A 19,940-nucleotide genomic window follows, 5' to 3' on the forward strand; every position below is an offset into this window, starting at 1 on the left:
TTTTATATGTGCTAAATGTGTTTTTTATATTTTAGAGTAAAGAATTTGAAATTCATCTACAAATAGGCGAATCTTTAGTACTTTGCGTAGAAGGTGTGAACTCTAACGAAAATAGAGATCTGTGGACTGAACTGCCCAAAGAGGTAAAAATGTTACATTGCAAATTAATTTCCTATAGAATTATTAATCTTTTCATTTATTTTATATGCATACTTGTTTTGTTTAAAGGGCGAAGCGAAAGTAAAAGACATAGAAGCGCTAAAGGAAAATGATGATCTATTAAAATGGTTACTATTAGAGCTTTTCAAAATTGGGAAACATCCACACCCACACTCTAGACAGGTAAGTCATAAAAGCTATCTTCACACTGGAAATTCAGTCTTGCCACAAAAATTAAAAATGTGTAACTTATGACTAAATTGATGTTTTGACAGGTTTTGCAAAGGAATGAGGAGGTTTCCTGGCAACGTTCGAGAAAATTTTCATAGATGGCGCTGAATACTACCACCACTAAAGATGTGAAATAATAACTATATCTATATGATCTATGCTTTAATGTTCAGGTCGTGTCAATCAATGACATAGATGAAGAGTAAGGGCTAGCGTGCACTGCAATTTTCCTTACGTTTCTTCCCCACAAAATTTGTGAACTATAATAGAAGTAATTAATTAACTTCGCATCCGATTTAAATTTAAAAATTTAAAGCATAGATCATATAGATAATAGGTATTATTTTTCATCTTTAGTGGTGGTAGTATTTAGCGCCATCTATGAAAATTTTCTCGAACGTTGCCTGGAAACCTCCTCATTGTCAAATTATTATTATAAATTATTATTTTTGGTCGGCACTTTAAAATTTTGTTTTTTTTTTGTGTATGGGCCGTGAATGATCTCCTTCCATTTCCTTAGGCCACAAGTATTTGGTTGTTAGCATTACTGAAGAACTGCCCCGAGCGCGAGCCAATAAAGAGCTCCCTGCAACAGCTACAGGATAAGTTCATGGATTTCCTGTCAGAGAATAGTGGTGAGAATAGTTTAATATCCCGTTGACGGACTTTGCTTGATAAATAATAATCCCACTACATTTTAACATGGGGTTATTCAAGGGGCGGATCGACAAACTGAAAAGCGGGCAACAGGGTTCCTACTGAGGCTGAGAATGTTCATAGACAACGGTAATCACTATTAACATCAGGTGACCCGCTTGTTCGGTTTCTCGCCATTTATATAGGTAATTTAAAAAAATATTGCCTAACTCAATTTAAGATGACGTCACGTTACCAACGTCTTTCTGGTCCAACAGGATTCCAAAAAACTCATTTTCTGATTTATCATGTCAATATGAATATTTTGCAGATATCGTTCAAGACGTCGCCAGCAAAGGGCTAAGTCTGGTATATCAAAATTCGGATGAAAGTCAGAAGAAGGCGTTAGTAGCGCAAATTATAGAACAACTTACAAGCGGTAAGCGCTCTGTAACACAAGTTACGGAAGATACTAAGATATTTGAGGAAGGGCAGTTAGGGACTGCGCCTACTGGGTACGTAAAACAATCACTACCTATAGTCCGCGACAGGTTGAGAATGCAATCGGGGTATAAGGCGGGCGGATCACCCGCATATCCGCACGTCACACGCGCTCGCCCGCACCGGGCTAGCGTGGGGGCTGTGTGCGTATGCGGGGTGTTCCTTCCCCGACTGCCATTTCAACCTGTTCCGTACTATAGTTGTATTATAAATGCGAAAGTATGTTTTAGTGTAGATTTATTGGGTTATCCTTCAATCTCAACCCAGCGGAGCAGCGGATGGACGTGATTTTTGCATGTGTATAATTAAAGACCTGGAGAGTGACATTGGCAACTTTTAAAATCAAAGAGTTCCCACGGGATTTTTGGAAACCTGAATCCAGGCGATCGACCAAGTGAGGGCTGCGGTGGATGAACTTTTTGGTAGCCTATATCCGTCTCCAGGATGCAAACTATCTCTGTACCATATTTTGTTAAAATCGGTTAAACAGATGGGCCGAACTCTTCGATTTTCTGGGACAAAAGTAGCTTGTGTCCTTCTTCAAAATGCAAGCTATTTCTGTACCAAATTCGGTCACAATCGTTTAAAAGGATGGGCAGACAGACAGACACACTTTCGCATTTATAACATTAGTAAGAATATATGCTTTTGAATTTTATTGTAATTATAATAATCTCAATATTTTCAGAGGCAATCTCTCTACATACAAAGAACTGTGTTCTTTAGCCTCGGATTTAAATCAACCAGACTTACTGTACAAGTTTATGCACTTGGCGCATCATAATTCTATGTGGAACTCCAAGAGAGGTTAGTATAAGTTCAAAGTTTTTTCATTTTTATTAGTTAATGACGAAGCCTCCCTGGCGCAGTGGTAAGCGGTAAGCGCTGTGCTCTTATTAGTGGGAGCTACCGAGTTCGAGTCCCGGCAGGGGTTTGGAATTTTATAATTTCTAAATTTCTGGTCTGGTCTGGTGGGAGGCTTCGGCCGTGGCGACTTATCACCCTACCGACAAAGCCGTGCCGCCAAGCGATTTAGCGTTCCGGTACGATCGAAGCCTCGACGTTTTGTTAGACGTCTCTAACTATCGTTAACTGTGCTATGGGTTTCAAATCATGGTGACAGTAAATAGTATAGTCACAGACTCTTATGCAGGATTATAGAAAAGTAAGTTCAATAGTTTCGGTGCACTCTACGAGTATGTCTCTTGTTTATCAGGAGCAGCATTCGGTTTCCACTCAATAGCGCTTCAAGCTGGCGCCCAATTGAGTGAACATCTGCCTCGAATCGTACCTCGCTTGTATCGATATCGCTTCGATCCCACGCCGCGAATACAGAACTCAATGGCCAGTATATGGCATGCCATCGTGCCCAACACACAGCAAACTGCAAGTATTCTAGCCTGCTGAAAATAAAAATGTTAACAAAAACAGCTAGGTAGCTTTTGTTACATTTTTATTTTGACAAAAGTATTTGTGCCCTTTTTTGACAAATAACAACGTTGCTGTGTAATTTCTTATCGACGAATTTACATATAGATTAAAAATTCATACTTTTCATTATTCCCCAAATACTAGAAGCATCTCAAAAGTTATTAACATCATCTAAAATTTTGTTTGACGTGTTTTTAGCGTTTTGACCTGATATTTAAGACTTATGTGCTAAGTGACGTCAAATTACGACCACTGACCTACACTAATATAAGTAATTGTAATTGTACCTGCGACCTATTTTTGAAGCAACTTGATTTTCGCCATTTTGGCGCTGATAGCAGCAGTGAACGTTATGTTAGCGTACTTGGAACTAAATGTAAGTGATAAGATATCTCTTCTGTAAACATAGTGTTGACACGAAGACCTTTCCAGCGCACTTGTATATGTTAATTTCAGTGATTACGAGGGAATCATTGGTAGACAATTTGCGTTTGATTTATCCAGGTTCATAAATATCATAAAGAGATTCTAAACGACTTGGTGGCCAACATGACGTCCAATCAGTGGCGAGTCAGAATGTCCTGCTGCAACGCTCTTACAGATCTGTTAAGGTAAAATGATTCAAAATATTTATTGCATCAAATTATCACAGCCCAAAGATATTTAAGCCAAAGTCAACAAAATATGTAATACAAGCTTATGCTCGCGACTTCGTCCGCATGGACTACACAAATTTCAAACCCCTATTTCACCCCCTTAGGGGTTAAATTTTCAAAAATCCTTTCTTAGCGGATGCCTACGTCATAATTGCTATCTGCATGCCAAATTTCAGCCTAAACCGTCCAGTAGTTTGAGCTGTGCGTTGATAGATCAGTCAGTCATTCAGTAAGTCAGTCAGTCAGCCAGTCAGTCAACTAGTCAATCAGTCAGTCAGTCAGTCACCTGTTTCTTTTATATATTTAGATTTGAGTCACCTACTTAACTCACTATGAATGGATTTTTGGAAATTCCACCCCTATTAGGGCGTTAAATAGGGATTCATGCCCTTGTTGTAATTTGTATGAAAATCTGTTATTTTTCAAGTTATATCCATTAAAATTAAGGCAGTGAGCGATGAGTTAAGCGGTGATAGCCTAGTGGTTAAGACGTCGGCCTCCTAGCTAGGGGGTTCGGGGTTTAATTCCGGGCACATACCTCTAATTTTTCGGAGTTATGTGCGTATAATTAAATATCATTTGACTTTACGGTGAAGGAAAACATCGTGAGTAAACTTGCATACCTGAGAGTTTTCCATAATGTTCTCAAAAGCTATGCTATACAAGCTATGGCTGAAATCTTCTCATTCTGAGAGGAGACCTCTGCTCAGTAGTGAGCCGGCGATAGGTTGATATTGATGATGACTACCGATTCCGATGACTGACTATGAGTGTGTAGGGGCGCACAAAACTTGCGGCAGTCATTGGAGCAGCTGCCGACGCTGTGGGCGCAACTGTTCCGCGTCATGGACGACGTGCACGAGGGCACGCGCCAGGCCGCCAGCGGCGCGGCCAATATCCTTTCCAAAGTAAGTACATAGCCTTAAAGGCCGGACCGCATTACACCGGCGCTGCGCGGTGCGCCGTGCGTTACTTCGTGGCAAAATATTCTCTACAGAGTACAGACCAGACAGACAGACAGAATATAACTTGACCACTGACGTTATGTTGGCACCATTACAAATCATACAATAATAAACCCTGAGTTCAAAGGAATAAAGCAAACACAGCAATGGGTCGCAGTAAGGCGGTCCGGCCTTAAACCACTCGAAAGCGCTTGTCAGATGCTTCAACAAAAAGGCGGTGTCAGACGTGCTGGTGCTTTGTACGAAAAGTCTATGCACTTTGTACAACCTTAAGCTCCAGGGCACAGATATCTGTAGTTTATACCAGGAGTTTGCAAAGACTCTGATGCATATTATCTGCTACTGTCCCACTCTAATGCATAACCGTAGCATCCATCTAAGGAAACACATAGTGTACTCTGAGGAGACTATTCTGATTCCAATGCCGTTCTCGGTAGAAACGGCATTCCGAACCAGTGGTAAATTAAAACTACCCGACGATTCGAAAGCGCTTGTAAAAAGTCTACTTGAATAAAAACATATTCTATTCTATTCTATTCCAATCAGGAAAGTGTTGCTCTGCCTGGAGGCGTCAACTATCAAAAACGATTGACGTGATACAGAAACTTAAGGACCTGCGCAGACCAAAAAAAGAAGTAGATAGCTTAAAGAGATATTTCTTACAGGCGTTCGACTTTTCTAATTATGATTGATGTGAAGTTCGGACAAATTTACGAGTATGACATGTTTGACTAAGTGGTAAAATAATATTTTCGATCTTCGAATGAATTTAATGCTCAATAGATTTTTCTGTATAGCTATGCATCCAGGCTTCAGACGTTAACCAGGGTAAAGACGGGAAGGAAATCGTGTCTGCAATATTGCCCGTTCTGCTTGATACAGGGATCACGAATCTGGTTAAAGAAGTGAGGAGTGTTAGGTGAGTTCATTTTCTTAGTCTGCATAATTGTTGCCATTACAATTGACAATTTACATGTACATAAAACTTAAAATTTTACTCGATAATTATTTTCACAATCTTTCTTATAACCAGGCCTTTTCTTGTAACCCCTAAAATTTCATTTCTTTTCAAAATTGCCTTTCGGAAAATTCGCAATCTGAGTGTCTGAACAAATTATGGAAGTGGATATTGTTATAGCTGATAATAAAATACAGTACCCAGCAGGAAATATTGTTAATCGACCTTTAGAAAGAGATAGCGGTTTCGTAGAGCATTGTCATCTGTCGTTGAGACCGACAAAATGTCACATACGTATGAGTGATAGAGACAACGCACTACAAAGCCGAAAATCTCTTGCCAGCTACTTACTGTACACATTAATTTAGAAAACTTTTCATAGTTTGCAAACAGTGGCGAAGCTAGTGACGGCGGCGGGTAGTAGCTTAGCGCCGTTCTTGCCGCGTTTAGTGCCGGCTCTAGTAGGTGCTGCGGGCGAGTTGGAGTCTGCTAAACTGTCGTACTTGAGCACAGCACTGGCAGACAGTGGCTCGCGCGAGTTACTGGACGATATGCGTGCCAGTGCTGCCCGGCACCATTACACCACTGACACCGTTGTTAAGGTAAGTTTGCGAGATAAAAATAAAATTTTCAATGACTCAATGAAATTTCTTTAGGGACAAAGCAGAAGAAAATCATAATTTTATAAAGTTTTCAAGTGAACAAATTCACTAAAATCCAATGAAGCAGATTTTTGATAGAGTTTTCAAATAATGAGAATGAGCCATCCAAATCTTGTACTTATAAAAAATTACTGAGATTTTTTTACTCGAAATAGTAGAGTTTAAGACACATTCTTTAGTAAGTACATTTTTATTAAAAACTAGCGACCGCCCTTTTTGAGAAAAAATCTGAAATTTTTGCACTTTCTAAGTATTAGGATTTGGGGGCTGGGCGTTGATGAGTCAGTCAATGAGTCAGGACTTTTCTTTTTATAATATTTAGACATGCTAAAGAATCTTTCTTAAACAGTGCTATATCGATACATTATAAGTATGTTTAATTTTTTTGATTAATTTCCAGTGCATGCCATTCATTACCATCGACACATTCAAGGAAATGTTACCAAGTATACTGGAATTGACTAAATCGCCGCAACTCGGCACGAAGGCTGCGTGCGCACATTTCTTAGTTCTCGCCGCACATTACTTGAGAACCGAACTCGAACCCGTCGCGGGAAAGATCATGTACAATCTATTGAATGGGATTTTCGATAGAAATGCGACAGTTAGGAAAAACTATGCCGAGGCACTCGGTCAAGTGTCTGCATATGCTAAGGTGAGGATTTTTTTATATTGTATCAACTTTACTGCGTTCTACTTTTGGCGTTACAGCCTTTTTGCCTTTCCCATATTATATCAATGGTCGCTAACTATGGGCCTCATAAGTGAGCTCAGAGTCACTCAGCGCGGAATGGCGAGAACTGTGCTTGGAGTTTCTTTACATAATTAAATCAGAAATGAGGAGATCCATAACAGAACCAGGGTAAACGACATAGCTTTAACGGGTTCCGAAACTGAAGTAGCAATGGGCCAGGGAAAAACCGGTAGACGTTGGGATCTAGCACCTTGCACCGGAAAGCGGTAGAAGACTTATTATTAAGAACCCACCTTGGGTTGAAAGAATTATTATTAAGAAAACTAAGCTTTCTTTTTTAGCCTCAATCAATAGAGAAGTTAATGAAGAAATTGGTAACATTGTATGAAACGAAAGAAGATGATGCCTCAAGATCTGCGATCGCGTTGACTCTGAAGTCCGTGGCCAAAGCCAAAATCGAGCACATAAAGGACAATGAAGAGACTTTAGCACCTGTAGTGTTTTTGGCCATGCACGCGCCTAAAGAAGATGGTAAGGACCATTGATACGGTAGAATTACATTTGGTTGATCACTCCTCTAATTCCCATAGAATTCGTGCTGACAGCTAACACCGAATTAAATAATTATTTGATTCCGCCGTTAGCCGTTTTAGCTAGAAATATGTTAGGTGGTGTAGATAAAATAGAATGAGTAGGAAAACCCGGTTTCCTAGATTCAGAGTCGATAAAATCCCTGACACTGTTCTTCTGGCGATCATGCTAGGGTTTTTGGATGAGAATTTTTCTAGATGTGAAGGAGTTTTCAAAAAGCTATAAACCTTATTTTTGACCGAAAGCCCAAACATCAACTTTTATGTATATAACTTTAACACACTTTCATACAAACTTTCATCCCCTATTTAACCCCTCTAGGGGTTGAATTACCAAATATTCTTTCTTAGTGAATTCCTAGGCTATAAAAGCTAATCTATCTAAAGTGGTTATATATAAATACACATATATATAAATCGGCTGTGCGTCGATAGATCAGTCTGTCAATCAGGAATCAGGAGTCTTTTTATATGTACAGATTCGACGACGGTGGAAACGTTTGAGGAGATCTGGTCGGACATGAGCCCAACGCGCGAGAGCGGCATCCGGCAACACTTGCCTGCTATCCGGGCATACATTGAGCAGGCGCTCGTGTCAGGCAGCTGGACCAAGAAGATACAGGTCACTATATTTTGTTAACATGTTAAATAGATGTCTTTGTTTTGTATCTCCAGAAACCAATCCCATCTCAAGATTCCAAGTCAATACGGCAGTGCGCTAGCTGCAGCTGTAAAGTTGAAACTCGCGAACCATTGGTAAAAGATTGTATAATATGAGTAAAAGATTCGAACGTCTGAGCACTTAAAGCGTTATAGAAAAATGGACCTTAACTGTCTTGTTTAAAAGCTCAACTTTAAAACTTAAGGAGTTTAGGTCCATTCTTCTCTGATGTTATTGTGTTCAACGCTTGAATTCTATCAACGTTCGTGAGATGCAAAATCTCATACTAAGAGCGCTGTCAGAGGAAACTCGATTTCGATCCTGAATCAACATCTGTCAGATATTAGGCTAATGGTGAACTAAACTAAAAGCTAAAATAATAGTGACCTACTAGAAGTTTCCTAACTGTCGTGAATTGTGGCACTGTTCCTATTTTTTCAGGCGGCAAATGGAATAAAAACTATATGTAAAGAGATGTCGAGTGGTCTGGGCGAGGAGCGGGAAGCGTTCATCCGCTCCCTGCTCGCGGCAGTGCAAGGGAAGACGTTTGACGGCAAACAACACATCCTGGAGGCTCTGGCGGATTTATGTGTGTGAGTGCTATACCTGAGTCGGCATTCAAGAGACGCGTGATAAATACAATATTGTACTCAAAATATTGTCATTTTGCAGCGTAAAAGAGGGCGAGGCAGCCATGTCTACCGTGCTAGCGACGGAGTGCGTAGACGCGCTCGTAGCGGAGAGTCGCAAGCAGGAGCCGGTGTACAAGCGACACGCGCTCGTCGCCCTGGCGCGCGCCTTCCCCGCCGCCAGCTGCGACCGCTTCCATCAACTCTACGAGATCGTTAAGCAGATTCTATCCAAGGTAAACACAATACGCTATGCGCGATAAAACCCGTACGGACGTAGTATTGTAGCGCGTCTTTAGCGATATACATCAACGCTACGTACTATGTATTCAAGTCTTAATATGGGATGTATGACTCCGATCGCCTTCTGTCGGAACGACGTCATGACAAATTCATCATGGCGAATATGACTCGCAAATGTGAATGCAATAAAGTACTCGATACGAATGTATTTGCGCGTACTATATCGAGATAGATAGGTAACATCAGCTCATTGCACATACATATATTCGGAAATAAAGTTAAAGTTACTATTTTACGTTGTTATTTTAGGATGAACTGGCTATGGATAAGGATTCAGATGAAGAAGACAATGATGGAGTGAGACAGAGGCGGGAACAGCTGACAGCGCTCAAAGAAGCCGCTTACGATCTGTTGGGTAAAGCGTGGCCCAAGGACCCTCACACACAAGGTCATTATATATTTTTACGAATGTTACATTTATGTACACACTCACGCGCGCACGCATTCACGCACACACGCACATGCGCGTCTACTTAACAGATAACAAAATCCCGTGGGAACTCTTGGATTTTCCGGGTTTTACGAATTTTAGAAGACCCGCTATTTAAAAGTTTCTAAGAAATAATTAGTTTTGACATAGTCATCGTCCCAATTTTTCGGGAGAAAAGTACGCTATGTCCGTCTGCACTCTACAGGATGCAAGCTACCTGTGACTTTCGTCAAAATCACTTTAGCAGTAGATCAGTAACAGACAGATAGACAGATGTGTTTCTAATATTAGTATGGCTTCTTGCAGAAAAATACCAAGATCTATTCTTCACACATTGCTCCAAAGCGTATCCGATGAGTTCTCGATCGACACAACTGGCTATTTTGGCATCCGTTGCCGGTGTAGTGGAAAGGCTTGCGATACTCAGCAGTATTGGGGAGCCGATGGAAACTGACAACGTGGCTCTGTCGAACGGAGACAAGGCAATCAGCGGCGTGAATGACCACGTGGCTAACATAATAGAATATACACTCAGTAAGTATACAACTACCCTCTTATTTATAGTAGTTATGCAGTTGCCCGGTATTTCGTCTCGTCTGCCTCGAATATGATTGTGTTATACATAATAATCACAGCTTATATCGTAAGCTGTGATTATTATAATCACAGCTTATATCATAAGCTGTGATAGCCTAGTGGTTAGGACGTCCGCCTTCTAATTGGAGGTCGGGGGTTCGACTGTAGTGGGGTTATGTATTAGTATTGAGTAGCAGTAATAAACGGGACATAGAACAGCTCACACGTGTTTGATTTACACATCTATCCACTCTACGGAACCTCCAACGACAACATCACATGGCGACCGTGACAGCGAGCGGACTTTTGCACGGGGAGTAGCGGCCGCTCGCACCGCGATAGCAACACGTGTCGGGAATAACATTAAAATAATTACAAAAATGGGACCAAAGTGCTCCAAGTGTGTATGCGAGAACAAAGAGGTGATATCACAAAATGGAGACTCCAACATGGACCACCCCATGTACACAAACAATATAATGATGGCAGCAATATTGGCGATATGCAGCGCAGCAGCTATTTTTATAGGAGTTGCTAAATACAGACAATGCCACAGGAACTGGATTAATGAAGGAGTGAGAGCGGACTTTATAAGGAGGCTGCAGGAGCGGATGTCTACGAGAGGAGATCGAGAGGAGAGTCGAGTATAATGTGTGACAATTAAAGTGATGTGCGCGTAAAGTGCGGAAAGTGCGTAAAGTGCGGAAAGTGCGGTGAGAAAATGAACAGTATAGATTTATTGTAAAAACTATTGAGAAAATGGACAGTGTATAGACTTAATGGAAAAACATTTAAGTAATATAAATAGTGAATTAGAGTACTTAAGAGTAAGCATTAGGAAATTAGGACCAGATAGGAGGCTAGAGGAAATAGGATTAAGCAAGGTAAGAAAAGCGTTAGAAATATACGAAAATTATAAAACATTTATCACGCAATTAAATGAAAAGGATTTAGAATATTCATCATTAGTCATACAAAAACTGTGTGAAAACATTGAGGAAACTTTTCTTAAAATATTAAGCTATGATAAGTCATCAGTCGAAAAAATGACTGGTAAGCAAGAGAATATAGAACAGTCATCATTCGAAAAAATGGATAACTTCGACCTAAAAACGGCGAGTACTTTAATCCCGGTAATGGATGGTAAACAAGAGAATATAGAGCAGATAATAGACAGCATCGAAATGTATAGCAGTTATCTAAAAGGTCAGGACAGCAAGGGGTTGCTAATTTCTTTTATATTAAAAACTAGACTATCAAAAACCGCGAAATTAAAACTTAATTCCGAATATTCCACTATTGACAATTTGCTATCAGACATGAAAAAATATTTGCTTACAAAAAAGTCTGCCAATTCATTGCTGTCCCAAATAAACAATTTAACACAGAACAATATGTCTATTAGCGCTTATGGTGAAAAGCTGGAGGAGCTCTTTATAGGCCTCACCATATCACAAGCCGAAGAAAATCAGAAGGCACGTGATATATTGAGACCTATAAACGAGAAACTAGCAATAAAGAGGTTTGCGGATGGCCTTCGTAACCGAAGGCTGAGCACCATAATATCAGCCAGGAATTACAGCGAGTTGAAAGACGCAGTACGCGCAGCGGAGGATGAGGAGCTGGCCACCGCCGGGACATCGTCCAACAACGGGGTCTACTCATATTCGCAAGGCCGGAATCAGTCATTTCGTTACCCCAGGTACAGTCGGGGACGTCGAAACTTCCACCGTACGAGTGGCCCTCACCGAGGCGCATATCAGCCCACACCACAGGTAAGGAGAGGTTATTATAACTATAATTATCGTGCTAGGACCACACCTACGAGGTACTACAACCAGTCCAAATACCCAAGAAATAACACCAGGTTTTATAGAGGCAACTCAAATAATAATCACCGTCAGGGAAATGCTTACGTCACAGCGTCTGAGCAAAAGGAGGAGCAAGATATAAATTTAGCAGAGTTTTTTTCGAGCCTAATTATGCTTTAGTATGTGAAGGGTTAGATTTCATATATTTGTTTATCGGTAATCGGAAATGCAAATTTTTATTGGACACAGGGGCATCTTTATCTATCATAAATAGTCAGATTATTCAAAATCAAGTAAAAAGTATCAAAGTACTACAGTTATAAAAGGTATAGGTGGAAAAATACAGTCGACATGCTTAGCGTATGTTCCACTACAGTCAGCAAACGGTTTCATATTTCGCCACAAGTTATACCTATTCGATAACGTTCCATGCGGAGCGGATGGAATTATCGGGCTAGACTTTCTCAGAACTTATAATGCAAACATAGACTTGCCTACGAACAGACTTACGTTACAATTTAATTATTATGAAACATGTACCTTAAGAATATGTAAGTCTACTAGCAAAACCGTAGAGTCGGACGAATACTTAACTATTCCATCACGTAGCGAGTCAATTCATTATTTGAGTGTTAGTAAAAGCTTATATAAAGATTGTGTTATACATCCGAAACAATTACATGAAAACGTATTTCTGGCAGGTTGTATCGTAAAGCCGAATAGAGGTAAAATACCAGTAAAAATAATGAATACGGATGAAAAGCCTATAAAAATACTTAAATCGAGTATTATTCAATCGGGAAACATTGACTATTTAGAAAACTATAACCTATGTTCATTTAGCGAATCTCAAAAACATGTTAGCCGTGTTAAAAAATTATTAGCAGAATTGAAATTGGACCATTTAGACCCCACCGCGAAAAAATCGCTTCAAATAATATGCTCTAAATACTCAGACATATTTTTCTTAGAAGGTGACAAGCTAGGTGTATCGAACGTTGTAGAACAGTCGATTATGGTGAAACCCGACACCAAACCCGTGTATACAAAACCTTATCGCTTGCCACAGGCATCGAAGCAAGAAATTAATAAACAAGTACAACGTATGCTCGATGACGACATAATAGAACCATCTAATAGCGAATGGAATAGCCCAATATTACTGGTGCCTAAAAAGTCAGAAAACGGGAAAAAATGGCGTTTAGTGATAGATTATAGGAAGGTTAATGAGTCAATTCAGGACGATAAGTTTCCTTTACCAAATATAATGGACATCTTAGATTCACTTTCAGGGTGTATTTATTTCACTCATTTGGATTTGTATCAAGGATTTTATCAGGTCAGTTTAAACCCCGAGAGTAGGGATATTACCAGTTTTGCCACGAGTACTGGGCAATACAGAATGAAGCGTCTAGCCATGGGTTTAAAAATTAGTCCTAATGCATTCTCTAGAGTTATGTCAATAGCAATGTCAGGATTAACCTTCGAAAAGTGTTTTATTTACTGCGATGATCTAATAGTATTTGGGAGAAACAGGGAAACTCACAATAAAAATTAATAAGTATATTTGAACGGCTCAGAAAAATGAACCTTAAGCTTAACCCACTTAAGTGCGAATTTATGAAAACACAGTTACTATATTTAGGTCACGTGGTGTCAGCTGAGGGTGTTCTACCCGATCCAGAAAAAGTAAGAGTGCTACAACACTACCCGATACCTACAAATTCAGACGAGGTTAGACGATTTGTAGCGTTTTGCAATTATTATAGAAAATTCATTCCACACTTTTCTGAAATCACCTTACCATTAAATAAATTATGCCGGAAAAATGCAATATTTTCATGGTCACAAGAATGTCAAAATAGTTTCGAAATATTGAAAAATAAATTAATTACACCCCCCATTTTGCAATACCCAGATTTTTCTGATAATAACACTTTCGTTCTTCAAACTGACGCGTCAGGCATAGCTATCGGTTCAGTTTTGTGTAATAAAGATTTAAAACCCGTAGCCTACGCTAGTAGACCTCTAAATAAAGCGGAATTAAACTATCCAATTATTCAAAAAGAGCTTTTGGCGATAGTTTGGAGTATAAAACATTTTAGACCATACCTATACGGTAAGCAATTTATCATTAAAACCGACCATAAACCTCTAATTTATTTATTTGGCATGAAAGATCCGTCAACAAGACTTTTAAAATTCAGATTGCAGTTAGAGGAGTACGACTTTAAAATTGAGTATGTAAAAGGCAGTGATAACGTCGCAGACGCTCTGAGTAGGGTGACCATAAGTTCGGAAGAATTAAAATCATTGAATAGTAAAGTTAGCTTAGTAATGACAAGAGCTCAGAAAGCTAGATTAGATAAAGAGGAGTTGAATAGGAAGGTAGACATGAGGGATCCTTGTATACCTGTCGAATCAAGGTCTGGCCAACCAAGAGTCGCAGAGATACTAAGGAAACCGAGTGATTACGTAGAATTGAAATTTATGTTAGGAAGTAAATTGAGTAAGAGGAAATTATCATATGAAAGAGAATGTTTAGCATATGAGGAGTCAACTCAGTCTATCTACATAAACCTCAATTATATGTCGCATTTTACGCGAGTCGAATTTGCGAATTTATTGAGCGTATTTTGTAGTGAATTGAATATTAAAAATTTATGTATAATTAGAGATGACAGAAATGTAGAGTTCATAAAACAGTTAATAAATGAGATAAAAAGTAGAGAAAAATGGTCCGGACCGCAGATAAATATATTAAAAGGAGTAAAACGAGTCCATAATGAGGAAGAAAAGATATGCATACTACATGATTATCACTTACTACCTACGAGTGGCCATGCGGGTGTACAACGCATGATCAGCAACATCAAAGGTAAGTACTTCTGGCCAGGGCTAGAATCCGATGTACGGAGATACGTAAGTAAGTGCGGCAAATGCCAAACTAATAAGTATTCTAGAAATATAGTAGAGCCGATGGTCGTGACGACGACAGCGTCGAAAGCTTTCGAAAAAGTATATTTAGATATCATAGGTCCTTTAGATAAAGATATAGATGGTAATGTTTATATTTTAAGTTTACAATGCGAGCTAAGTAAATACGTCGAGGCGTACCCTTTGCAGCGTAAAGATACAGTAAGTGTGGCAAGAGCCTTTGTTAATAACTTCGTGTTACGTTACGGGCTACCCAAAATTGTCGCGAGTGACAAAGGCGGCGAATTTCAGTCAGAAACGATGAAAGAGGTATGTAAGCTACTTCAAATTGAAAAAATAAATTCTACAGCTTATCACCATGAGTCGATAGGCTCCTTAGAAAACACTCATAAGCATCTCGCTGCATATTTGCGAACATTATGTGACGGACATCCAGAAACTTGGAGTCAGTGGCTTCAGTTCTGGTGTTTCTCATTCAATACTACTGTCCATACACAGACTAAGTATACACCGTACGAACTCGTATTTGGCAATAGTTGTAGTTTACCTAGTAATTTAAGAAGTAATGTAGTAGAGCCACTATACAGCCAAGATAATTATGCACTTGAGCTTAAGTATAGGCTACAGTTAGCATCTAAGGAAGCGCATAAAAATTTAGTTTTAAGCAAATTAAAAAGGAAACATGTATGGGACAAAAAGTGTAATCCCATTCAGTATCAGAAAGATGATTTAATCTTGATCAAAAATGAAACAGGTAAAAAACTGGATAAGCTATACGATGGACCCTATACAGTGTTAAGTGAAGATGGACCTAATGTTACAGTGCAAAACGGTAAAAATGTCGAGACTGTCCATAAAAATAGGACAAAACCATATGTCACCTAGTATTAGTGTTTAGCTCATGTTTCTTTACTTATGAATACGCGAGGTACCTACGCTTGTTATTATTAGTATATTATTATTGTAGTCTGGTAGGTAACTACCTAACATTGTATCATAAGTGCCTAATGGTTTTATATTTCATTACGATGACATGTATGTACCATCGTATTGTACCTACTAAGTACATTATATTTTAAATTGTAACTTACCTATAAGATTGTGAATGTTTCGAACAGCTTATTTCTATGTGTCAGGTAATAAGGAAATCAAACAAGTTTATATTAAATAATTTTTATATTATCAAAAAAAAAAAATTGTATTACAACATTTTTTTTTTCAAAACCACCCCGGTGATGTAGTGGGGTTATGTATTAGTATTGAGTAGCAGTAATAAACGGGACATAGAACAGCTCACACGTGTTTGATTTACACATCTATCCACTCTACGGAACCTCCAACGACAACATCACACGACCCGGGCACGCACCTCTAACTTTTGGAGTTATGTGCGTTTTAATTAATTAAATATCACTCGCTTTAACGGTGAAGGAAAACATCGTGAGGAAAACTGCATGTCTGAGAGTTCTTCAAAATGTTCTCAAAAGTGTGTGAAGTCCGCACATGGCCAGCGTGGTAGACTATGGCCAAAACACTTCTCAAGAGAAGACCCGTGCTCTGTAGTGAGCCGGCGATGGGTCATGATGATGATACATAATAATATAGACGGTCATCGCGTTGCGCTATTGAAATGCATTTTAAAAACTCGGAGGGCGATTTCGTTTTATTCTAGTTATCTCACTCACGTAGATCTGCTTTTTTTTTTTGAAATTCCGTGGAGCTCATTTTTTCCAGGCCAAAAATAGCCTAATTCCGTCCCCGGAATGCTGCTATCTCTGTACAAAATTTGGTAAAAATCGGTTAAACGGAATGGCCGTGAAAAGGTAGCAGACAGACAGACCCTTTCGCGTTTATAATATTAGTATGGAATTAAAGATAAATCAAAATCTGTGTGGTAACTGGTCAGCGAAGGTTGTTATTCTCTCATTTAACATTGCTTGATGAAATATTTTTTTCTTTTTCAGAGAACAGCAATCAAGTTAGAAATAGGAGAGACGCGCTTAATTTAATGGAAATTATGATCAAACGTTTAATAGGTAAGCTTAAAATATGTAAGTAGGTACCATAGATTTATATATTACTTCATATGGACAGGGTTATTGAACAAAGAAAATGTCACCGACTCATTATTGCTTATGCACCAATGCAACCTCAGTGACGTCTGGATTTCAAACGGGTCGTTCATTAGTATCTAAGATATATTAGTATCGAAGATGGCGCTGATTTATTTGGTTTCTAAACCGTGAAAAATTATGTTCGCTTGACCGACCATATGTAGTCATTTATATCAATGGTAGGTAGGTACCTACTATACAAAAAATATAAAAAAGATTCCGACGAATTGAGAACCTCCTCCTTTTTTGAAGTCGGTTAAAAAGGATAAGATAAACCTTGTATTACCTGTATTTATACTTGTGTGTTGTTACAGAACTAAAGAAAACGGAAGAGATAAACAAATTACGTGCTATTTACCAAAAATACGCTCAAGACTTGTCGAAAGAATCCTCACACGAACTGAGATCAAAAGTAGATGCTATAAAAGTCTATTTTAAATAGTGGACACCAGTGTTACCTTTTTTATTTATACACAAAAACTGACATAAAATATATCCAATATATGAGTTTCCACATAAGAATTTTGTTTTATTTCTTTTGGATCAATAAAAAATAATAAAATAATAAATATCATGCATAAAAAATGAGTTCTCACGCGCTATTTTAACTTGTGTTGTGTTAAATGTGATGTCAAAAGTACGATTTTAGTCCTTATTTTAAAGGTTAACCGTACTTTTTACTCTGGCGTGTACACTTTACATATTTTTGACATGACAGTTGGCCCATAGAGTCAAAATGGCGCGTGTGAAGCCATTTTGTACAGACTTTTAAGTAAAAATAATTTGAATTGACGTCAATAGCGAATAAGTATGTATAGTCCGTAAAAAATGACTCATCACGCGCCATTTCAACTCTATGGCTCAACTGCCATGTCAAAAGTACAGTTTATCTTTAAAATAAGGACTGCAATCGTATATTTGACATGAAATTTGACACAAAAAGTTAAAATGGCGCGTAAGGACTTAAATTTTACGCGTTATACACGTATCCGTTATCACTAACATTTACTACGAAAGTTATTGTTGAGAAGATTATCACAGAACATGGTCTGGCAACATTAGTTAATGCACATCGGTTAATCTGATAACTATAAAATAGCACAAAACTATTTAAATTAAGTGTTGAGGCTTTGAGACTAATCTAATAAGTTTTAAGTGATATTGACAACTGACACATACGAATTTGGTTCAAAATCTTACAAGTGACAGAGATCGTGCCAGGCTTCTAGCATTATCCGAAAAGGAATCTGGGTATTGGCTGCATGCCTTGCCATCAAAAAATCTCGGCACACTTTTAGATAACGAAAGTTTTCGTGTGGCTCTAGGTCTCAGATTGGGAACACCACTGTGCCATCAGCACAGATGTCCGTGTGGAAAAGAGGTTGATAAATTTGGAATCCACGGACTCTCTTGCCAAAGCAGCTCTGGTAGGCTGTTTAGGCATGGCTCTCTTAACGATACAATTAAAAGAGCTCTTGCCACCATAAATATTCCTGCGCTCATTGAGCCGGCAGGGATTAGTCGGGATGATGGCAAGAGACCTGATGGATTGACGCTGGTTCCCTGGGAACGGGGACGGGCGCTAATGTGGGACGCAACTTGCGTTGACACATTGGCCCCGTGTCATATCAGAAAGACAGCATCAAGACCGGGAGCCGCAGCAGAAACAGCTGAAAACGGCAAGCGGCGCAAGTATGCCTCTCTTATAGAGAGTTACATTTTTGTGCCGCTTGCCGTGGAGACCCTGGGGCCATGGAGTCTTAGTGCTAAAAAAAATTTACGAGACATTTCACCGCGATTAATAGCCTCATCTGGTGACAGAAGGGCTGGCTCATTTTTTGCGCAACGGATCACACCATTCCACGCGGTCATGATTTATATGTAATTAGATAAGGCTAGCTTTAAGTTTTATTGTAAGATTTAAAAAAAAAAGTGATATTGTGAAATGGTGATAATAAAAAGAATACTCCGCTGAGTTCACTATGGGCTCTTCTCAGACCAGGGCGCGTTTGGAACCCTCAAAGCTTTAGTTTTAAAAATATCACCATTACTTAAATTATTTTACAAATTCAACGATTGACAATCAAAAAATGTACAAATTGGTACCTCATTTTGAATAATGGCTTTGACTTTGAATGCCCAAAAATAAAAACGAAATACGCGATTCAGGGAATTAAGGCTGAGATCTATAGAGCGTACTTTGACTTTGCTTAGACTTAAGACACTGTTAAAAAGGGCCAAATTTTTGCCAGCTATATAACGCTGTCTCTTTAACAGTGTCTTAAGACTGAGAAAAGTCAAAGTGCGTTCAGATTTTAGCCTAAGTTTTAGACTTGGGTAAATGGGTTAGTAATCAATTTATCTATCTGTCGATAAGCCTGCAATGTTGGTTTAGTCAAAAACGGAGATCGTGCTCCTTAACTCTACACTCCATAATTCCTAGTTATACACAGGGATATAGTCCGTAAAAAAGGGCTCCTCAGTCCTAACGCGCCATTTTAACTTTATATGTCAAATTTTATGTCAAAAGTACGATTTTAGGATTTTAGTTTAAATAGACACAGAGTTTAAATGGCGCGTGTAACTCATTTTGGACGGACTATATACGGTCTACGTTTTTTGAAGCCGCCCTTTTTTAGCTTTCACTAGACAGACTAAACGTCATGTCTTTATGGTTATAGGTACATTCTCAAAACTATTAAGCCATAGGTACAATGCGATTAGATTTCTTTTAAATAAATTATAATAGGGCTGTACATTAAAACAATTTATTACAGGTATACTTAACAAAGTTTTAAATCAATTAAATACGTAACGAAAACAACGGACAAAACTAAATAATATTTTGTACAAATAAAATCACTTTAGTCTTTTATACACATAAATAATAATCGATATAAATCTTATTCTACAGTACTTCATAAAGTATTAATTGCCTATGATTTGTTAAATATACAAATTATACTAATTCATGAAGGTATACGCAACTATTTAAT

General features: G+C 38.6%; 1 protein-coding gene across 1 annotated transcript in view; it reads left to right on the plus strand.

The window, feature by feature from the left end:
* Positions 1–17,466, plus strand: part of LOC117982715 (proteasome-associated protein ECM29 homolog) — a 29,758-nt gene extending 12,292 nt beyond the window's left edge. Inside the window, exons 19-37 of the mRNA XM_034969093.2 lie at positions 36–143; positions 229–342; positions 911–1,025; positions 1,358–1,541; positions 2,216–2,334; positions 2,744–2,913; positions 3,463–3,569; positions 4,393–4,522; positions 5,377–5,498; positions 5,920–6,139; positions 6,600–6,854; positions 7,235–7,424; positions 7,963–8,105; positions 8,586–8,737; positions 8,817–9,009; positions 9,326–9,464; positions 9,813–10,040; positions 16,795–16,866; positions 17,259–17,466. Coding sequence (XP_034824984.1) covers positions 36–143; positions 229–342; positions 911–1,025; positions 1,358–1,541; positions 2,216–2,334; positions 2,744–2,913; positions 3,463–3,569; positions 4,393–4,522; positions 5,377–5,498; positions 5,920–6,139; positions 6,600–6,854; positions 7,235–7,424; positions 7,963–8,105; positions 8,586–8,737; positions 8,817–9,009; positions 9,326–9,464; positions 9,813–10,040; positions 16,795–16,866; positions 17,259–17,386 — 2,889 coding nt within the window. The 3' untranslated portion in view covers positions 17,387–17,466. The remainder of the gene's footprint in view (positions 1–35; positions 144–228; positions 343–910; positions 1,026–1,357; positions 1,542–2,215; positions 2,335–2,743; positions 2,914–3,462; positions 3,570–4,392; positions 4,523–5,376; positions 5,499–5,919; positions 6,140–6,599; positions 6,855–7,234; positions 7,425–7,962; positions 8,106–8,585; positions 8,738–8,816; positions 9,010–9,325; positions 9,465–9,812; positions 10,041–16,794; positions 16,867–17,258) is intronic.
* Positions 17,467–19,940: the final 2,474 nt, after the last annotated feature.

Source organism: Maniola hyperantus, chromosome 5 (genome assembly GCF_902806685.2).
Source record: "Maniola hyperantus chromosome 5, iAphHyp1.2, whole genome shotgun sequence".
Classification (NCBI taxonomy): Eukaryota; Metazoa; Arthropoda; class Insecta; order Lepidoptera; family Nymphalidae; genus Maniola; species Maniola hyperantus.